This window comes from Geospiza fortis, unplaced genomic scaffold (genome assembly GCF_000277835.1).
Source record: "Geospiza fortis unplaced genomic scaffold, GeoFor_1.0 scaffold53, whole genome shotgun sequence".
Classification (NCBI taxonomy): Eukaryota; Metazoa; Chordata; class Aves; order Passeriformes; family Thraupidae; genus Geospiza; species Geospiza fortis.
The window spans coordinates 207,243-228,409 of record NW_005054305.1 but is presented as its reverse complement, the minus strand read 5'-3'; the positions used below and the strand labels follow the sequence as shown (position 1 = coordinate 228,409).

Here is a 21,167-nt window from a genome sequence, read left to right as displayed (position 1 = left end):
GTGACTTCCCAAGCACTCCACTATTCCTGTTTTTCTAAACATTGTGAGAACAGTTTCCATTTTCGCACATGACTGGGGTGATGGTATCAAGGCAGCTGCATGACTTCCAGAAAAGTGAAAGACAAAGGGCACCCTGGCGCAGTTCAGGCTGTGCTGCAGCTCACACTCAGCTGAACTGCACTGCTCAGAACTGTCTGTCTGTCCTCAGCTCTGTCTGCAGCTGTGAAACCCAGAGCTGAGCCTTGGCTGCTGCGAGCTCCAGCGTGGCACGGTCACACATGGCAGCCGTGGAGGAACTAGTACTAAGCACTAAGCACACCTGCACCATTTTGTTGTGATTTCACAGGTCTCCTCAGCTGCTCAGCTTCAAAAGACATGAGATTAATGGGCTTACTTCTGTTACACAAAGATAATTATCTAGGATATATTTATTTTAGGGCAAAATTCATTTTGACTATGGAAATAGATTTGCCTTCAGCGTGCAGTAAGATTTTTTAACATTTCAGTAGGGTACATTGAAAGAAAAAAGGAATTAGCCCATAACTTTTTGGATATCAGAACTACACTCAATTCAAACTACTGCTGTTATTATCAACCCAACTCTTGTAAAAGGAACTGTATTTGTTTCAAACCTAGTTAAGAGTTTTGTATCTTGTGCTGGAGCAGATCCTTATGACCAATTCTGACCCATTAACAAGACGAGGGTTCCCTGAAAGCATCAAATGAGATAAATCACCACGTGCAAATGCAGTTAATAAAAAGCTTGACCCTGTGCCACACAGTTTGTGCATCTGAATGAGCCATAGGCCTTGCTCTCACCATAAATGTTACATTTTAAAATCTGCAAGTTGGAAGAACACAATATACTGTAATGGTACTGTATTTGTAACAACTTGTTCAAGAAAAGATTTTTGTAAAAGAACTATCGTGAAGTGGAACTGAGCCAGCCATGAATATGATTTGAAAAAGGGAGAATGGAGACTGGAGAAAATTGATCCTCTCAGCAGAATTTGCCATAATTATATGCAGGATGGGGAATTAGTTATTATTCTGCTGTTAAAACCCTCAAGCGGCCAGAAGAAACATTCTTGCATAATCTGCTTTTTCCATCTAGTCCATGTAAAATGAAGATCAAGTTAAGAAAAATGGAGATGTGCCCGACCAAGTTCTATAAAGCTGGTAATTTTTCCCCTAAAGGTTAGACAGTGGAAAGGTGTATTGGGATTGCCTTACCAGCACTTCTCCAATAGCCATCTAATTTTTGTTTAACAGAATTTTTCCCTTTAAGAAGAAAAATAATCAATTTCACACATGCAATGCAGGATAGCCTCACCTCAAATGCTGTTCTGGAAAGGACACATCTTTGTGATGGTTCATTGCCAGCCTGACCTGAACTCTGCCTCCTCACATTGTTGTGACTCAAATTATCATGTTTTTACTAACACAACAGGACTTCTGTGATTGCAAATTTCTGTTTTTGCAAGGAACATGGCTTGGAGCTTTCTCATTGCTGCCTTATGCAAGTGGAAATGGTGCTAAGATGATGAAATAAGAATTCATAAAAGATACAGAAGATTCATTGACACAACAGAGAATAGGATATATAGCTTAGCAAGAAGGGGGGGATTGCCCTTGATGCTACTTGAATGCCCTTGAGTGCAGTGAAACAGCAACAACAGAATGGTGAGAGGTGGGCACTGCTGGCCCATGGGCTAACAGCTGAGTTTGGTGACAGAGGGACTGTGAGCCCAGCTACACAAGTGGAATCCACCTCTGTGCTCACCCTCTCCAAAAATCAGAAACAGTTACATAATTATTCAAACTAGCAACAGGGAACAGAATCAGAGGAAAAAGAAGCAAAAGAAAAGCTGTGAAAAAGGACAGCTTGTCTGAAGGATAATTATATGCAGTTAAAAAGAACTAGGAAAGAAGCACTGGTATTGTATGCTTACAGATTAGCAGTGTTCTTTCTTTAAATGCAGTCTGTGCTAGTTATCTCCATTTCTTCCACTTCAGAAGCTGCAAACATGATGGTTTCATAGTTCATGACTGCGTGAGTAACCTTAGCTGCTGTACTTCTACAAGCCAGCATATCTGGTCTGCTGAGATGGCCTCACTATAATTCTACTAATTAAAACACAAAAAGGAAAAAAGAGAAAAAAAAAAGGGAAAAAAAAAGGAAAAAGGAAATCTGATTTCCTAGTAGGAACCCAGAAAAATCTCTCAGGTTGAAATAGTTGAAACACTGTCATCTCCTCTTCACTTCCGGCTTGTAACCCATTCCCTTTCTTCAGACAGGAATGACACTTGTCTGCTGGAGCTGCCCTGTTTGTCCAACAACACACTGGACTGGGAATTGAAAGAGAGTTCTTCTTCAAGCTAACCAGAAGGGTGCAACTGGGGGAAACCAAAAAATTAAAATATGGGCAAAATTTAGAGGAAATGACTGTTACAGCCATGGGTGATTAATATGCATGTGCAAAGTGGGGAATGTTGCACAGCAGTAAGATTATGCTGTAATACTTTTAGCAGATATAAAATATGACTATATAAATGATGGACATCTGAACACTGTCTGAAGAGTCTGTAGTCTGGAGGGGTGTTGCTGGCTGACAAACTAAAAGATATCTACATTTTTCATAGGCAGCAAAAGATCAAAGATAAAAATCTATGAGACTAGATTAATTAAGGACACATCATTAGTTTTCTCTAAAACAGTATTAAAGAATGGTTGGAGAGCCATTATCTGTAAAAATCAGAATAAATGTCCGAGGAAAAATGGTGACTGATTTGAGTGTCATGAGGTCATCAGATACAGTTTACTAAACAGCAGTTTTTATTGAGGAAATGAGACATGCCATTAGCTTCAGCCTGTCCCCAAACAAATCTTCATTAACTAACCACTTCTGTGAAGCATGGCAAACAGCTCAGTCTTGATTATTGTGGGAAGTCATCAGGGACTGCACCAGAAAAATCAGCGTAAATACAACTCCAGGAGAAGACATGCCAGTCGCCTTCAACTTAAACAAGTATTAAAATATTAATTCAATGGAATTAAATAGGAAATCTTCGTTGAGAGTAGAGATGAATCAAAGTGTATGAAATAAAAAGTCTTTTATAAAACACATTTTAAGCAGACAAACTGATTAGAATCAGCAAGGCAGCTAAAGTATAAGCGGAAAGCTGACTGGCAGATGATGTGCATCAGCAGCACACAAGGCATTAACAGGCCTTGTCCTATAACATTATTTAATGTCATTACCGCTTTTGCAATGTGAACTTATTTTCAGTTAATCCAATTTGAGAAATACAACACTTCCCTTTTTTTTGATGAAAAGCCATAATTTTATAACTTACTGCAATTTTAGGAAGATGTATGCTAATTTGGATTTTGCAAAATTTCTACAAACTGTCCCAGCAGAAAGATACCCACTTCTTCCTGATACTTTACCAAAAAGCAAACATGCACCAGTTTTATTTTACAAGTGAAATGTTTTTCATAACAATATGAATGAGCTAGATATTGCTGATGGTTTGAATTAATAATTTCCCTGGGCTTTTTCTCTCTCCTAAGAAGCATATTGTCATGCTCCAATAATAATAATAATAGACTTTTCAGGAGAATAAAATTAGATGTAAAAGATGATGCCAGATTATGCTGATACAGCCAGTACACTTCAGTGTCAGAAGCTGGCTATGCCTCAGGCCCCAAATTAGTTAATGTCATGCTGGAAGTGAGAAAAAGGAGGCCTAGACCAGGTGGCTATGCCTAATCCTGCACCCATAATTAATGTCACATGTTCCCAATTACCACACTTATGTTGTTCAATAAACACACTGGGGTTTTTTTGGAAATTAGTGGTGGTAATTGACAATTTCAATTACATACATTTTGGCTTTGATAAAACTACTTTGTTCTTCTGCATTCGCATAGGCATTGGCCAGAATGCCACCCTAAAAGAGTTCCTGACACTTTTCCATGCCTGCTGGAGAGGCAGTTGTCTGAAGATGGAGTGAGGATTCCTCTCCACATCAGCAATAGCTGGCAAAGTTAGTTGTTGGCCAGTTCTTCAAAAGACATGTATGCACCAAATTTAATGTGCAGAGAAGGAAATAACAAAGGGTCTGGAAGAAGTGCACATAATTGCAGTGCAAATAGAAACAATCCCTTTAATGGAGTCATGCTAGTTTGCCTTGGGTGGTCTTTTTTTTATCATTGTTTAGCACACATATATGAAATATTGTGGCAGTGGTCAATTCTCAACATGGTGTTATGGACAACAGGGCACCCAGTATTCCTCCATCTTATTCTGCTGAGCATGATCTCCTTGTTAATCACAAAGAAGAAAAGATACAGTTGCCCATTCAATCTCTTTCATTTATGGATGTGACAGAAATCATCCTGACATTGGATAATAAAATCAGTTTTTATTCTGCCTCAAATTTGCCTGCTACTGCAGGATAGGGGAAGTGTATATTTACCCCATTGTCACTTCTCAGGATCTAATTTTTTTAGCAGGAAAATGGAAAAAAACCCCAACCCCAAAATCTGAAAAGATTCCCTGGAAATTGTTTTGCCAGCCATGTTTGTATTATGCCCTAGAATCTCATTGCCCAATTTAAGATTTCAACAGCAAAAGGACTAGAAAAGTTTACATTTGTTTCTTCTAAAAGAAATATCCTAAACTGGATTCCAACAGGATCATGCTCTTGCCCAGACTCCTCTGGTTGTAAAGGTACTGGCAGTGAAATAGAGGAGCCAGATGTTTCTGTGACACCAGGCACACAGAAATCATGAATTGATGCTATGATGGTGGCAGCTGAGGACACTCAGCACCTTACACAACTGGACCCTCAGTGGGCAAATTTTGCAAGAAAAGAAAGACATGTCTCAGCTTTGTAACTTAACAGACTGCCCTGGTCTGCAATATTGTACTTAATATTTTAAGACATGTATCTGCAGAACAGATGGGGGAAAGCACTCCCCTTCATTTGATGAAATTCCAACACTGCTGCTCTGGTCCCAAAAATTCCCACAGCTATTCAAGCTTGCTATCCAGTGTCTACTTATCTGTCATGTTCATTATTTTCCATTCACTAGTTTTGCCAGCCCTTTGAAGGCAATAAAGGGATTCTGGACACCATTAACTTGACGACCATTTCATATCCCTCTATATCTCCTGCCTGCAGGAAAACTGGAATCTCATCACAACCAGAAAATGTGTTCTAAAATAAATGTCAAAAACTGTCTACACAGGGAGCTCAAACAGCATCAATAAAACTTGCTAGGCAGCACATCATCTCCACCTAGTCTACACACCAATTCATACATGATGAAGGAATAAGGAGAAGACAAAGTATTTTGGAAAAATTCAGGTTCAAAGCTCCATGCATCTATTTCTCACCATCAACTATTCACATCTCTAGGATGGGCTATTGTATCCTATTAAATTAAAAAAGTGACCACCCACATGTTTTTAGGTGTAGTTCACCCTACAGGTATTCCTTGACTATGCCACCCAAACTCACAGGACATGAGAGCAACCTTTGCACTCAGTGAGAATCTCCTCAGCTAAAGTAGCAGTGAGCACCGTCCAGAAGGGAGATACACTCTTCTGCTCTCAGTAAGCACTGACAGAAATAGAAAAAGGCTCTCAGGACTGCAGCACATATCTGAAGCCCAGAAAAGGGGACAACTGGCAATATAGATCGGATTATGGGGGGGAGCTCTTACTCCTAACGCCATGTGCAATCAGTGGAAGTAGGCGACACCAGAACAGATGTTGGTGTGCCGCCGGCTGCAGAGTCTGCGTGGACCAGGAGTGCCTGTTGAAGGATTAACCCTGCAGGTAGCTCATGTGAGGTTAAACACAGCTGCCTATTTATGAAAAATGACACTTTATGCATCTGGGTGAATGTGATGCAGCTTTTTGGCTGTGGGCAAAATCCTAGAGGAAGATCTAGGAAGACTGAATGATGGTGTTGGTATTGGAAATCTTAACTAATGATGTCCTTGTCCTTACTTATTTCCTTTTATTTTTTTTCCCTGAAAGGAGAATAAGCATTTTGGTCTTATCTGTGCATTAATCTAACTTCTAACATGATCTAACTCCCTCATACCCACATCCCAAATAGGGCAAGACAAGCTTCCTTAGAAGTATGTAACAAGATGGTAGCTGACTTCACCTAGATCAGAGCATGCAGCCCTACCAACCTCACTGTCAGAGCTTCCAACACAGATGCAATACTTCCCTTCACCCCTTCTCCATCTCTCTGGAACCCTTCTTCTTTTGCTTCCCCCTTTTTAAATAACGGAGGCAAATGTTAAAATGTCACATGAGCGTTCAGGGGGCTGTGTGAGGTAAGACAGTGTAAGGCCGTGGCACCAGGTAACAACTCGTTCTGTCACTTGGGTTCAAATTACCCATCATGTAAAATGGAAAGCAGCAGGTTTTCTCAGGACTTTGTGAGGCAGTCAGATTGACGCTCATGGAGGAGTTGGGTTTTATTTATAGCTTGGTTATTTTGGTCTAGTAGACCCTGATTTTTTCTGCCACAAATATTCATCATTTTATTTGATTCTTCATGAAGTTTAGAAGGAAGTTAAAAGAAATTGAGAGAAAAAAATTTCAAAACAGAAATAGACTGCCAGCATTTGTTTGCTATCCTATTACAATATTCTGACTTTCATCTAAACCTTCCCAGTGGGATACATATCTTCATTTTACTTTAGCTAAAGACAGAATTAATTTGAAAATTGTTACAAGAAAGAGAATGGTTATCAAGACACCATCATCTTGACTGTACAGAGACAAAAGGTAGGCATTTTCCTCAACAGAACAGGCAAGAGATCTGTCACAGTAGAGGGTTCTGTGGTGTTATTTATTTTTTTTAGGGTTTTTTTTCCCTCCTCTGATAGCTTAGCTCAAATCCTTGATCAAAGCAACTAGGAATTTTTCTGCTCAGATGGCTTACTGCATTTTAAGTGGGATGCAATTTAGCCCTCTCCCATCTGACCAAAGCTAAATTCAGTAAGGCAAAACAATTTCCAAAGACCAACACATCCATTTGCCCCTTGAGAGGCTAGACAAAGGTTGTGGCATTAGAGCAGATTACCAACATCTGCCTACAGTGTGCTTTTGATAAAAGGAACTGTTAGACTCTGATGGCAGCGAGACAGTCCCTCTTTGCAAAATAGCATTAGGTGTTTTCCAGATCCCAGTGTTTTGGTTGTATTGTGCTTTTTATTGAGCATTGTAAGAAGCAGTGCAGTGAGACTGGTGTAATACCAAGAAATAAAAAGAGTAAATCATATCTCTGTGTATACTTCAGAGGTTCTGCAATTTTTTTAATGTGCAGTTTTCTTTTGGGTTTGTCTGTCATATTGTTAAGGAAACAAAGCAGTGTTTGTTTCAAAAAGTGGTTAATAATGTATGCACCCCATAGTCTTCCATAGCTTCAAAGAGCCAATTACTGTTAGACTGTTGCATAAACACATATTTAGGAAGCATGAGAATGTGCAATTATTTACACTATTCAGTACCTAATACATCATATTTGAGCTCCAAAATGGGAATTACTGACATGATGAAATATAATGGCTCCAAACAAATTGCTGTACTACAAGAGGGGCCCTGTAGAGCTGTACTCATTAAACACACTTATTAAAAATTCTTAGTTTTTTGAAATCAAAAATCACTCAGTCACTTTAAAAAGCTCATCATCACCAAGTATTTCATCTGTAACTTGCAAAATCCTATGGCTCAAGAGAGCTTTGCAAGTATTATATCTCGGGAAAACCAAAACATGAGGTTTGTCTTAAAGGAATGATGGGGAGCTTACTGAAGGTGAGTGGCAGCAAATGGCTGGAGATTGGACAGTAGCACAAACTAAAAAGAAAAACCTGAGTTATTTTTACAGACTGCCTGCATTAATTAAGCACAGGCCCTTCAGGAAAGAGGCCTAAGTCCTGCTTTCCAAAAGACAACTGTAGTTAAAAGCACATGAATTTATTTTAGGAAAATGGTAGGAATTATAACTCAAAATGTGATCTCATTATATAAATTGGGGCATGTCTTCAGTTACTGATTCAGCTCCTTTCTGTCACTGCCATCACAAAACCATTGCAATGGAAATAAGCTGGAGCAAAGAAAGATTCTGGTCTTTGTTGTACTTTTCCATAAAGGGAAAATTAATTATTTGCTCTTGAGCTAAGGAATTATGTATCTCTAGTTCTCAGAGTTCTGAGAATTAGAGCAATGACCAGTTCCTGAGAACATTTAGGGATAAAAGTTATATTGCCTTCTCACAATTTACAAACGGAAAATGACTGTGGTTTTATTTTATTTTATATCATGCTGCATATTCCACCCATTAGTTTGCAATTACAAGCTGGTGCTGCTCTAGGAAACCTGCTTCCTTGTGATGTGATTCCAGGCATGTTTCAAAGAAGGTTGGTTCCTACTCTTGTGTTCAAGTCAGGTAACTGTCCCCAAAACCACAGATACACAAGGCTGCTGAGTCAGAGCGGCTGAAATCGCATCAGCCTTGTCCTGAGTTTGCTCTTAGGACACCAGACCTGAGCTAAACTGCTGCCCCTGTCTGAGGCAGACCTGTCAGCCAGCCCAAGCTGCTGGCAAAGGGCAGACTTGCCTTGCAGCAGTGAGCAGGAGAGACTGTTTGTCATAAACCATCGCTTCTTGGATTGTGGCAAAATTACTGAGGCTTCACGCTTGTTCATGGGCTTAGAAAAATGTTAATTCTCAGCTAATGAGACGTGAGGCATGCAGTGCTCAGTCAGCAGAACAGCTTTTAAATTACTGTTTTGCTTGTAATGACTTCCTATACATTTGTTATGGTACATCAAGTGGCATTTTCTCCCAGCTAGGCGCTGGGCATTCAGGTGCTGTAATACACAGGCATGGCTGCAGGCTCCATCAGGGCACTTCCACAACAATGTTCACACCAGCAGGAGTGGGATACACAATCATGGGATCAGGACTCTCTCACTGCATTAGCACGTTGGGAGGTCTCCATGAAATTGGGGTCCTGAATATCCCTACAAAAATCTCCAGTAGTGGTGCTTTTGATAACACACCAACCTAGTCTGAAACTAAAGCAGAGCTCAAATCCAAACATGCTCTGTACACCTTTAGGGAGAGCTGTGTAAATCTGAACATCTGAAAAGGTTATCACTTTTTGTGTGTGCAGTATAATAAAAAAAAACAGATTAATGGAAATGAATTTAAGCACATACCATACAAATATATGCAGAGGGCTTCCACAAAATTTTTCGTATCTGTATCAAAATTAATGCAAGATTAACAAATAATGACACATTATATTTTAAGTAACTAATCCCTGTGTCCTCTTTATTTGTGCTCCGCTTGATAAGAAATACACTTATTAGTTCTTTGCATAGAAAAATAGGGATTTCTGTTAAAGTTCTTCTCCTCTAAAAATCATGCTTTTTCCCATGTCATTTGAGACTATCAGCTCACAGGTCTGATGGCCATCTTACTCCCAGCATCTCAATAGGCCACCCGTGTCTTACAGAGCAGCAGGCTGAGCAACACACAGCAGTGTAACCTTGCACTGAGGACTGCTGTCAGCATGCCAGGCTTTGCCAAAGCACAGCTGGAGGTTTGGGAGAAGTGTAGTCCTGGTGAGGCCACATCTCAAGTGTGTGCCCAGTGTGGCACTCCCCAGCATGAGAGACATACAGACACTGGCAGAGTTGGCCAATGGCAGAGTCACCCCTTTTTCAGCCTTGGAGATGTCCAAGTTGTTTGGACAGCCAGAGAAGTCAACCAAACAAGTGCTGTCTCAACAAAATAGAGTTGTTCTGTGTTTCTGGAGGTGTTCACAAAGTGAGAGAACATATTCTTTCAAGACATGTTAAGCTCGCGGTTTCGAATAATTAAGGTCTTTCTCACATTCTTACCTCACTATGAGCCTTAGCCAAATGTTTAGAAGCATATCAAGCAAATAAAGAGTAAGAATAGTAAGCAAAGATGGAATACCAAAGGGCAATACTGGTTTTTCATTCCCTGTATTTGAAACATATTTATAACTTTGGAGACTGCTGTAAACTCCTCCAAATGATGTTTTCAAATGTGGAAAAAAAAATTAGGCCATGCCCTACAAAATAAAGTCCTTTTCTCACCCTTTCTGAATTTCTCATTAAAAACCTTCACTGGCTTCATAAAAATGGTGGGTTTTGGTGTGATGTGGAGCTTAACATTCATCAAGTTGACTACTAGGATAGAAGAGATGAAACTCGTACTGGCTACAGTCAGACACCTCTGAAATTGGAAATAATGTTCTCCTCCAAGGTCAGATCCTCATTAGCAGAGGAAAACATTTTAAAGTGCTGATTTAAGCAATTTGATAGCAGATCCAAAGGCAGAACACATTTTAAGATTACTCAAGGAAAGAGAGGAAATGGACCATGTAAATTCTTTGTCAAACAGTTTTCTACAATCCTCAGATTTATTTTAAGTTTCAACATCTGCCTGAAGGCCTTAACGTAGCTATATTTCTTCAGACCTTCTGGGGAAATATCCTAGTTTTGGTACAGATCCAGAAACCAACCTTAGCTTCAACTGGAAATCACATGTGAAATCCTAATTTGTTGTTTCCTTTTGAACAGAGCAGCCTCTGAAAGGACAGCTCTGAGAATCCAAAGTACTTGCATCTGGCACACACTCAGTTACAGCTTCCTTATCCACAGGATTTGATTTTACTTTTGAATTCTGCTGGGCACAAGTCAGGTTTTAGACTTACTTGCATTTTATATGGTTTTTTTTTTTTAATTGGCTAGGCAGCCCCTTAGAGATTTTCCACAAAATACCTGACTTGTCTTGATCAGATATTCCAGTGAATGGAAGGAAAATGGTTTGCTCAGCTGAAAGACTGCAATTAGCTGTGGTAACTCTCTGTCCTTCTCTAACCTGCTGGCTACACAGCACAATTTCCTTGGGATTTTTATTTATTCTGCTTTTAAGCAGAAGTGTAATATTACTGAGAATCACCAGATGGCATTGCTGCAGATAACTCTGATATTTCTCTTCGTCTAATTCTACAGAGGATAGGACCTGAATTGCAATCTAGTGCAGAGTTTTTCCTGATGTTACAACTTGAGCTCTGTTAGAGAGATGTCATTACATATTTGTACATTATACTATATTATATATTTATATGCATGTGTGCCCATGCCTGAGTCCTCACAATGTCATAAGGTTTGTTTACAGCAAAGCAACATGCACGGCTACATTGGGAAAATTTAGAAACATAGACACAAAAAATGTGGGAGAAAGGTGTTCTTTAGACTACTTTAATTGTTTCTTAATTACTGCATTCCTCAAGCTCATTGAAATGATTCACGGACTTAAAATTGCTAAAAGGTTACTTATTTAGTGACTGGATTTGTTGGCTGAAGTGCTTCAGCTACAACAGTTGCATCTGCAAATAACCTGGGATCAAATCATGTAATAACTCACAGCTCATTAAACTCCTTTGAAGAGCTCAAATGACCTGGATGTTAATTTTTAGTGCAGCCTATGGTGTATAACATATGTCAGCACTTCAGGGCTGCTCTGTCTCCCTGCCTGCACAGCACTGCTCCCAGGGATGGCCCCAGTCAGGACGCCTCCATGGGCACCTCTGATACTGATAGAGCAAATATGAGGGTGAACAGAGCTTTTCAGCTGATTAGCTTTCAAGGCATGACACAGTTGTGACATAGAGCTTACTACATAGAACTCCTGAGGGCATCCAGAGGAGGGCAACGAGGCTGGTGAGGGGCTTGGAACACAAGCCCTGTGAGGAACGACTGAGGGAGCTGGGGGTGTTTAGCCTGGGGAAAAGGAGACTCAGATGTGACCTTATCAGTGTCTACAACTGCCTGAAAGGTGGCTGTAGTCAGGTGGGGGTTGGTCTCTTTCTCCAGGCAGCAACTGACAGAACCAGAGGACACAGTCTCAAGCTGCGCCAAGGGAATTATAGGTTGGATATTAGGAAAAAGTTTTTTACAGAAAGGGTGATAAAATGCTGGAATGGTCTGCCTGGGGAGGTGGTGGAGTCACCATACTGGATATGTTTATGACTGGATGTGGCACTCTGTGCCATGGTCTAATTGAGGTTTTAGGACTGGGTTGGACTTGATGATCTTAAAGATCTCTTCCAACCCAGTGATTCTGAGTGTGATTTATAATTCCATATAAAATGCCAAGATTGCATTTTCTCTTCCTCATTCCAAAACCCTTCATTTAAAAGCAAGGATAAAGGGAATTTGTAGCCAGGTGGGGTGTTGGGAGGAAGGGTTAAAACTGGAAGATTTGTCAAGGAGGGACTAGTTTTTGCTCAAAGTGACCTTGCAGCTGGGAATGCTAAGAATGTCGGAGTGGGAATGAGTGTCCATTTATTATGCCCAGTGTTGTTCATCCTCTGCTGGTTTTGAGAAGTAGAATTCCTGTGTAGAGACAACACATTCACAGACATGCTTGAGCCTTCTGCTGGAAGTGAAATATCATAAAAACACAGCCTTGTGATAAATTGCACATGTGCAAGGCCGTTTGATGCCTGGGGCAGGCAGTGCTTGCCCCTGTGTGCTAGGATGAACTGAGCCTAATGGAGCCTGTGCCTTTTCACTAGGATGAACTAAGCCCAACAGAGCCCATGTCCCAGTGGGTCTCTGCTGCCCAGCCTTGTGGGTGAGGTAATGAAATAACTCTACTCTTTGCATTTCAGCTGTGGTTTGGTGGTTGCCATTGTTATCTGTATGTGTTGACCCACACATGGGGATTGACCTATTCTCCCAGGCAAACTGTGACAGCATGAGAGGACTTAGGACTAAGCTGTGCCCAGGAAGGTTTAGGTTGGACATTAGGAGGAACTTAGGTGGCAGACTTTGGTGAGGTTAGGATTTTCCTCCTCACTCATAGTGTAACATTTTACCCCTTTGGTGACATCAGGTTTGTGCCTCCACCTCCATTTTTACCCTTGGGCTCAGTTTCATTGGGCTGCAGCCACCCCTCAGTGTCCCCGCAGCAGCACTAAGGTCAGTGCAGGCTGCAGAGGCCACCAGGTGGGCAGCCACCCTTAGCTGAGCTCTGTGCCATAGTCGGTGCACAGATTTGTAGTCAGACTGGGCACATCCTCAGGAACTGAGCTAGAGATGCAACTCCTGATTGCAGAACTAAACTGCCAACACTGCGTGGCAAAAGGAAATGAGAACCTGAGGCTGCCACCCAACAAGTAAAGGCCAAAAGGCAAAGTGTGATTTTTGTCCATAGCTCTTGCTTTATCCAGATGCCCTGGAAACCTGGAACAATTTTGAATCCAGTAAACTGACAACTCTCCTGTCTTTTCCACCATCAAGCTGGCATTTCCCTGGACTTTCAGCTGGCAAAGAGATTCTCAATATCAGTGCATGATCACAGCTTTGGTATTAGTGAATTAAAAGAAATGTTCTTGAGGGTATCGCTAATGTTGATGAAAGGAATCTTTCTTGGTTGAACAGGCAGAGATGCTTTAGGGGTAGGAGGACTGTTCTCTGATTTGGGGATGTTAAAACCATTTTAAGATCATAACTGCTCCTGTGTCTTCACAAAAATATTTGCAACATCACCTCAGTGGGGAGATAAACCTGAGATACTGTTCTCCTTTCACCATGTCTGCCTAGTTGTTTTTTCCATTTCCCATTTTACTGAAGCAGATATGAATAGAAACCATCAACATTGCCTTTCATATTTCTCTTCTGTGAGCCAGGCACAGGCAACACCAAGGTAGTCAATATAGATACTTTTGATTATAATTAATTCAATTCTAAATACCCATTAAGCAGACAGCGGTATGGAAGACAGATACTAAAAGAGAAGTTGTCTGAAATGCTACCAGTGGAAGGGATGGGCCCTTGGAGCCCAAGAATTAGAAAATTAAAAAGATAACTCAGTAAAATTCCCACAGCAGAAAACAGGCATCTACAGCAATCTTTAAATGCTTGTATGTATGTCCAAAGAGAGCGCTGCAAATCATTCCTCTCTGCTTTTAACACCCTGACTACAGAAGCAATAAGTCAAGACATACTCACTGGATTATGTTTTTCAATATCACAGTTTTGTTCATATGATTTTTTTAAATAAAGCCAGCTACCCAGAGAAGAGATCAGGTCTCTATGGTTTCACTACATAAAAGGGACCATAAACAAGAGATAGCTTACAGTACAGATTTTCCTCTTTCATGTTTTCCAGCATTTTTGGCTGGCACACACAGCCAACCTTCTCCATTTATACACCATCATCCCCAGACACAGGCATCATTTTCCTAAGTGACAGAAACAACCTCTTACATGGAGATAATGAAAAATAGTTATTCTCTTCTGTATTTATGATCACAGTTATTTTTATAAAGGAAAAGTGTTACCAAAGCCATTCTCACAGAATAGAAAACCCTCTTTGGGATCAACCCAAGCTGATTTAACAAAGATGAGTGCACACTGAAAAATCCCTGAAAACTCCCATCCTTCAGCTTTTGCCTCAGAATATGTTTGACACAAACTAATACCACACAATGAAGTAGCACACACCTTATGCAAATCCTGTCTTTGTGGTTTGGTGCAAACCCTGTGCGCTCACAAGGGCTATTTCTATAGCAGAAACGCTGTCATGTGAATACTATTTCTTTAGTGATTTAGATGAGAAGTTCTCTGCAGCATTTGTTAAAAATGCTTTGATGTTTGTGATGTACTGCCAGTATATTTCCAACAGTACTTAAACTTGCTACTTTTAGAAAAATCTTTAATTTAGCTGAACATTTTTGGTAAAAGGATTTAAAGTGTTCTTTGATGACATAGAACAATTGACAAGCAGCTTTAAAAAAGACTTACAAGGAATAAACAACTGCACCTGTGAGATAACACACAGAAGGACAAAAGTTTGCAGAAAACAGAAATGAAAAAATACAGCAAAAGAGATAGCAGGTACAGTGAAATACGTATAATAGTCAATATTAGTCAAGAACATGATTAGTATATGAACAGTATATGAATAGTAAATGAAGCTTGTGTAAAACAGTGGAATGGTTGCACAGAAGTCAAAAGAAAGAGGCTTTCTCTCATCCTGCCACAGGGAAGAGCACACACATGTAATGGCTCCTGCCTCTTGCTTTCCTGAATGAGAGAGGCAGATTTGGAATTTGGTTTTACTTGGTTTTTCTTCCCCTTAAGCACAATTTTGGTGACAAAATCTGACATTCATCATAGTTGTTTCCAAAAGAAAAGCAACCTCAAACATTAAAAGGAAGATTAGAAGTCTCATGTTTACGCCGAAACCTCTTCTTCTAGCAAGGCTTGAATAGTTTGAACTGCAGAAAGAATGTAACAGCAAAATGTGAACATGCATGCTTTGACCTGCAGACTGCTTCTTCTTTCTTCATTCTCACACCTTAGATGGGGCCTAGAGAGCTGGAACAGTCTCCTCAAGCCAGTAAAAACCACATCCAGTAACTTATAAAATCACTTCAACTTTGTAGAAGACCTCATCAGAAGGACCCTTCTCTGCTGGTCACAGCCAGCAGAACTGCCAACCCAGAGTGTCTTCTTTGCTCAGCCTTGCCAAATTGTGATTGCTCTTTTGGGGAGGATAGCAAGACGAGACATGACCTTGGACTCCCCTTCTATGTGCTTTTAGCTCAGAATAAATTAGCTTGGACACAGAAGGAACCATATCAAAGGCATCAGCCTTGGTCTGTGTGTGGTTTGAGGCTGATTAGTCTGTCCAGCTCCCTGGTGAAACACAAGACTCCATTAAGGGCTTGGCATCTGGCAGAGAAAAGCTTGATCTGATGGAAATGCACTGGAAGTACCTTCCCTTCCCACCCCCTCTGGATTTCCCTCTGTGTTACTTACCAGTACTGCTCTGGATGGTCCTCACGGTGGTGGTGGTGCGCGGGGGAGACGAGGAGCGCAGTGATATGCACTCGTCATCCTGGGAGCAGCCCTTCTCGATGGCCCGCACGTAGCTGTGGCTCCTCATGCGGAAGCAGCCCGGCATGGGCAGGTCCAGCGCTTCCACGGCCTGGGACTCCAGCTCGCTGAACACCGACTCGCAGACGGACTCGAACTGGCCGTTCACCTCCATCTCACTCACCTGCAGACAGACACCCATCAGGGTCAGTGCAGCCCGTGCGTGGATATTCCACACAAGCCCTAATTACTGTCCAACATGATACAAAAGAAATAACCAGAATTCTGCAAAGAACAAAACAAAATGCAGATCATCACTGGTGGGATGTAATGGTCACCAACTGCAAATGGGATCTTTAATAAGTTGTGTCATCCCATTGTAGTTTTATTAATATTAGTTGGAGTAAGTTTAGGGTTATCATTTATATTGCTAATTTGGAATTGGGGAATACTACAGCGAGTAGCTGTGTTAACCTCCTTATCAAAAGTACATGGTAAAGCATTAAGAGACACTTATTGTCGTAGGGATTTCATTAAGTAAAAGAATTTACTTATTTTTAGGAAAGGGGGGAGAAATGAGACAGAGTAGAAATTTTCCAGAGTAGAAATCCATTTTAATTTAGGTGAAATGTACATCTTTGAGTTAAGTCTGTAGCTTGCAAACATAGCTGTTTAGTCTGACTGCCTGTTCTTGTAAAAAGCCTATGCTTGGAGAAACTATTTCAGCCAAAGGACAGAGATAAGGCAGGGCAGACAGAGAGCAGGGTAGCCTAACCCAGGAATTCTTTCTGATAAAGAAAAATTAGCGGCAAATGTCATGTAAAGTCAGTAGAACACTCTCAAGCTACAGTGGCACAATGGCCAGCACCTGTTAGAGGATCCCTTTGCACATGAAGAAAAATAAATGGGACATCCCATTGCAGCAATTGTGAGGGGAAAAAAACAATGTATAAAAAGGGACGACAGAGGTGTTGGGCAAAGATTCGGCAGAGTTTGGGCTCTTGGCTCTTCTGAAACTGCTGGGGAGCCTGGAGCCCTCATAGCAGCTTCTGTTTTACGTGACCCAGGGCCCACAGCAGAGGTTGAATGTTTGGTCATTGTGATCATTACACGTAAAACAAAAATCACACTTTCATTGCGGGGTGAGGAAAAAAACCGAGAAGGGTCAGCTTAACCCCAGTACATTATCAATGCAACCCACAGGCAATCTCACTGATAAAACCTGAGTGGCTGGAAAGCTGCAGGGTAACAAACACAGGAAGGGGAGGTTGGTAAGGGAACCAGCTTTGCTGCTGGGGAAAAGCGTCTGTAGAACTAAATTTCTGGCTGAGAGCAGATGCAAAGGAATCCTTAGACCCTTTGTGCAGCAGACACTAGGTGGTGACAAAGACTTGTGCTCATGGTGGTTAAAGAACATTCAAAAACTTCTTACAGGTCCTAAGAATCTGGAAACCATTTACCTTGGCTTAATTATCAATGGATGCTCATGTTTCTAAATTGAGCATTGAGCCCTAAGCTTGGCATTAAAGCACAATAATTATCACTGTATGAAACCATGCAGATGGAAACCATCACTTGAGGATTTTGTTAGTTTTCAAGCATGTACAAGACCAAGTTAGCAGAAGATAGGACTATGTTAGGAAGGTAGAAAAAACCCCATTAGAAATTCTCTTCCAGGATTAATGTTACCAAGAAAAATGTTTTGTGGAGTCTTTGTATATATAACTGAAAAATCTCAGAGAGCAAAATATATTTTTTTCAAAGGAAAATATTTAAAAAAGCGTGGAAGAGTAGTAGGTAGTACAACAAAAAGAATAATCTTACTATAGCAGAGAATATCCAATCCTCGTGTAAATATCTCTGAATTAATGCATTTTTGAACCAAAAAACTTGTTCACCTTGGCAAATGTAACCACTCCTTGGCTGACAGCTTTGTATGTAGGTGTGCAGCTAAACAAGTAACCTGACCTAATGTTCATGGAGTTGCCTCTAAGACCTGAATTTCTGTGCTGTTTTCTCCTAGATACATCCTGACATTCCTTTTAGATCATCCCATCCATCATTTCATACAGTGATCGTCCATGCCCTATGCAAAGTGCCTCACTTCAAAATCCACAGGTAAATACTCTGAAGTGTCTAAAAATAGGAGACTGCAGAAAAGGAAACTACAGCTCCATATTGAATAGCAGATGTGTTTGTTGAGGCCACAGCTGAAGTCCTGGTGTCACTTATGTCACATGCTTTTTTTGACATGGTGATGACTTGGTATGCCAGTCATTAGGGATCAGTATCTGGCACCACAAATCCTGCCTGCTGCACTTCTGGACTAGTGTAAGGATGTTCCTTCATCCAAGTGATTTACCCAAATGATCCACTTAAGCTAACAAGCCAAAAATCACAACAAGGAGCTAGAGGATGTAGCAGATGAACTACTGGCCTTCTGCCCCATGGTGTGCTGGCCCTTTTGCACTTCTTTCAGATCTGTTCCCTCTGAACTCAACTGTACAAGCATGCTGAATGTAAGGACAGAATATTTTATAACATTAAAACACATAAACTGAATCTGTCACAGTGGACTTCATTTTTCTTGTTTAGGAGCATGAAGATCTCTTACAGGATTTCAGGGAAAAAATACAGACATATTTTTTCACTTAATACATATCCTGTAATATTTGTACTATTTAGGTGAAACATTTGGAGGTACACAAAGTAAAGAATACATAAAATAGCATAAATAAAATAAAATCTCTATTAAAATTGTGGAATACAAACTATTAACAGCCTAATTTTAAATTAGCACCTCATTCAGCATACAAACTTTCTTTTGAGGCATTCAAAAATTTTTGGATTGGAGGTGCTAAGCACAAGATCCTTAAGAACCCTGTTCAATGAGAGTGCTGGTGAGCAAAATCCAGTTTCTCTTATTGCAAACAGTGTCCGGCGTGACAGTGGCTCTCCAGGCTGCCCCAGGCGCAGGTCACCCACCTGGCTGATGGTGCTCATGGCTCTCATGTAGCTCTCGTTGCGGGAGCGGAACTTGGGGGAGGTCAGCAGCCCTGCAGGGTCCAGGCTGTCCAGGCTCCTGTTGATGGAGACTTCGCTCACCGCCCTCAGGTAACTGTGGCTCCGGATCTGGAGCTTTGGCGAGTGCTCACTGGATATCCTGGGAGTTTTGGGTGGGGAAAAAAGAAAAAGAAAGGAAGAAAAAGAGACTCCATCAAATCCAAATGGCCTCACCAGGAATGAGGATAACCAGATGTTTTTCACTGGAACAGCATGACTTGAACAAGTAATGACACAGTTCTTGTATATTTATAAAATAAAGGCAATGTCAGTACTTTTATTTGGATTACGCCCCCCTTTTATTTGGTGGAAGGAAGAGAAAAGGATGGAAAGGATTTTCTTTTCATTTTTCGTAAACCATGTCTAATCATAATGGCAAAATCACATTAATTTTCTTTACTGCCAGCAGAATGGAAAAATTTTACACTGTACTGACAATGACAGCATCCAGCTCCAGCACCCCCACCCCCACTACGTGGGACTTTTGAAGTGACCACACTGAAATGACTTCACAAGTTGATTTTAAAAGAGCAAGAGAAGCCACTGAGATGAGCAGCAGAGAAAACCCTGTGGCCTTACAGAGATGAATGCAACAACCATCAAAACCAACTGGGGTAGCAGGTAAAGAAGGAAGAGGCCTGATAGTTTGATCAGCTGCATGATTCTAAATTTATTAAATGAACATCCACATCTCGAAAGGCTGCTGGTGACATGATCTGACATGTTCTCATGTATGTACTCATGAAACAGGACTGTTTCTCATGGGGCTTTCAAGGGTGTATGGGCCAACAGGGCAGATCATATAAACCATGCAGAATGCACTCATAGCATGCCTTAACCTGGGAAATCACTCCAACAGCATAGGCCACCTGATAAGGTTTGATATGCTTTAAATTTTATTTTAGACCTGGCTTAAGCCACAACTTAACATGCCACAACACAAAATGCATGCTACGGAAGTAGCTTTACATAACTACGTCAAATTAGAAGTTTAAAAGTCATAGTGGTATTTCTGAAGTGATAACTTTGCCTAGTTTTTCAATACAAGTGACAGGTGAGATGTACAAGGAATCAAAACCAAACAAAAAACCCTCCCTGCGTTCCCCAGGGAATTTGTACTTCTGCTATTTTCTTGCTCTATGTGCTAAGACTCAGCTAGAACAATCCTCCACCTGTGAGATGCTTTATCCTCTGAATGTGCTGGCTAAATTCTGTCTTCACAACCTGAGGCATCCTACAAAGATATGAGTCCCAAAAAGTGAGTGAAATACACTGGTATGAAATACAATTAATCTGGGGGATATGTCTTTTGAAAGAACTCATCAATTAATAAAGTATCAAAAGGGTGAGTCTTCGATGTATTTTTTGAATTTTAAATATTCTTCATGTATCACAAAGCAAACGAAGTAAAATATTAACTAAATTTTCCATTTTAAAATGTAAATCTCATAGACATGTTCACAGGTATATGAAAAAATAATCTGTAACCTAATTGCAGGCTTAATCTTTGTCTCCTAGTCTTTAGAAATACATGCACAGCTGACCTGAAAGAAGAGAATCCATTTTATGTCTAATTCCTGAAGTATTTGCAGATATTTTGTATTCAAGTATCTAATGATGGTAATTAGTATCAGCAATTTCCCAGTGGCATGCACAATTCTGGTAATTGTCAATGCATTTTGGGAGGACAATTCCATTGTGTAATCACTCACCTAAGTAGTTCAGAAACTGGGTCTATTTCTGAATCATGCAATACTGTAATAAAACTTAGGCCATCTCTACAATACCATATTCTTTGGCTGCTAATTATTTCTTAATAAAAATACGTAAACCTGCTAATTACCCGATACTCCTGTCACAGGATGAAGAGAAAGCCTTTGCTTGCCATTTTCACTGTGCATACAGTGTAATACAACAGCCATTTCCATACTCTTTGATTCCTTACACCACTTGATTCCACATGACAAAACCTCTTTAGACATCAGAATAAGTGGTGCTTCAAACAACGCAAAAAAAGGCAGAAAAAGTGGTGAAAAGTCAACTGTTACTAATGGTTACATTTATTTACTGCATTTTGGTAACTAACACTAACCATGTAATTCTTGGAATAAAAATTATTGCCTGTTATTGAATTTAAAAA

The 21,167-nt window shown here is 40.5% G+C and overlaps 1 protein-coding gene across 1 annotated transcript in view; it reads right to left on the bottom strand.

Annotated features, from left to right (window-relative positions):
• Positions 1-21,167, bottom strand: part of DLGAP1 (DLG associated protein 1) — a 261,624-nt gene that overhangs the window by 72,765 nt on the left and 167,692 nt on the right. The window contains exons 5-6 of the mRNA XM_031066573.1: positions 18,950-19,127; positions 15,908-16,148 (exon numbers count right to left, since the gene is read on the bottom strand). Of these exons, the coding sequence (XP_030922433.1) occupies positions 15,908-16,148; positions 18,950-19,127 (419 nt within the window). The remainder of the gene's footprint in view (positions 1-15,907; positions 16,149-18,949; positions 19,128-21,167) is intronic.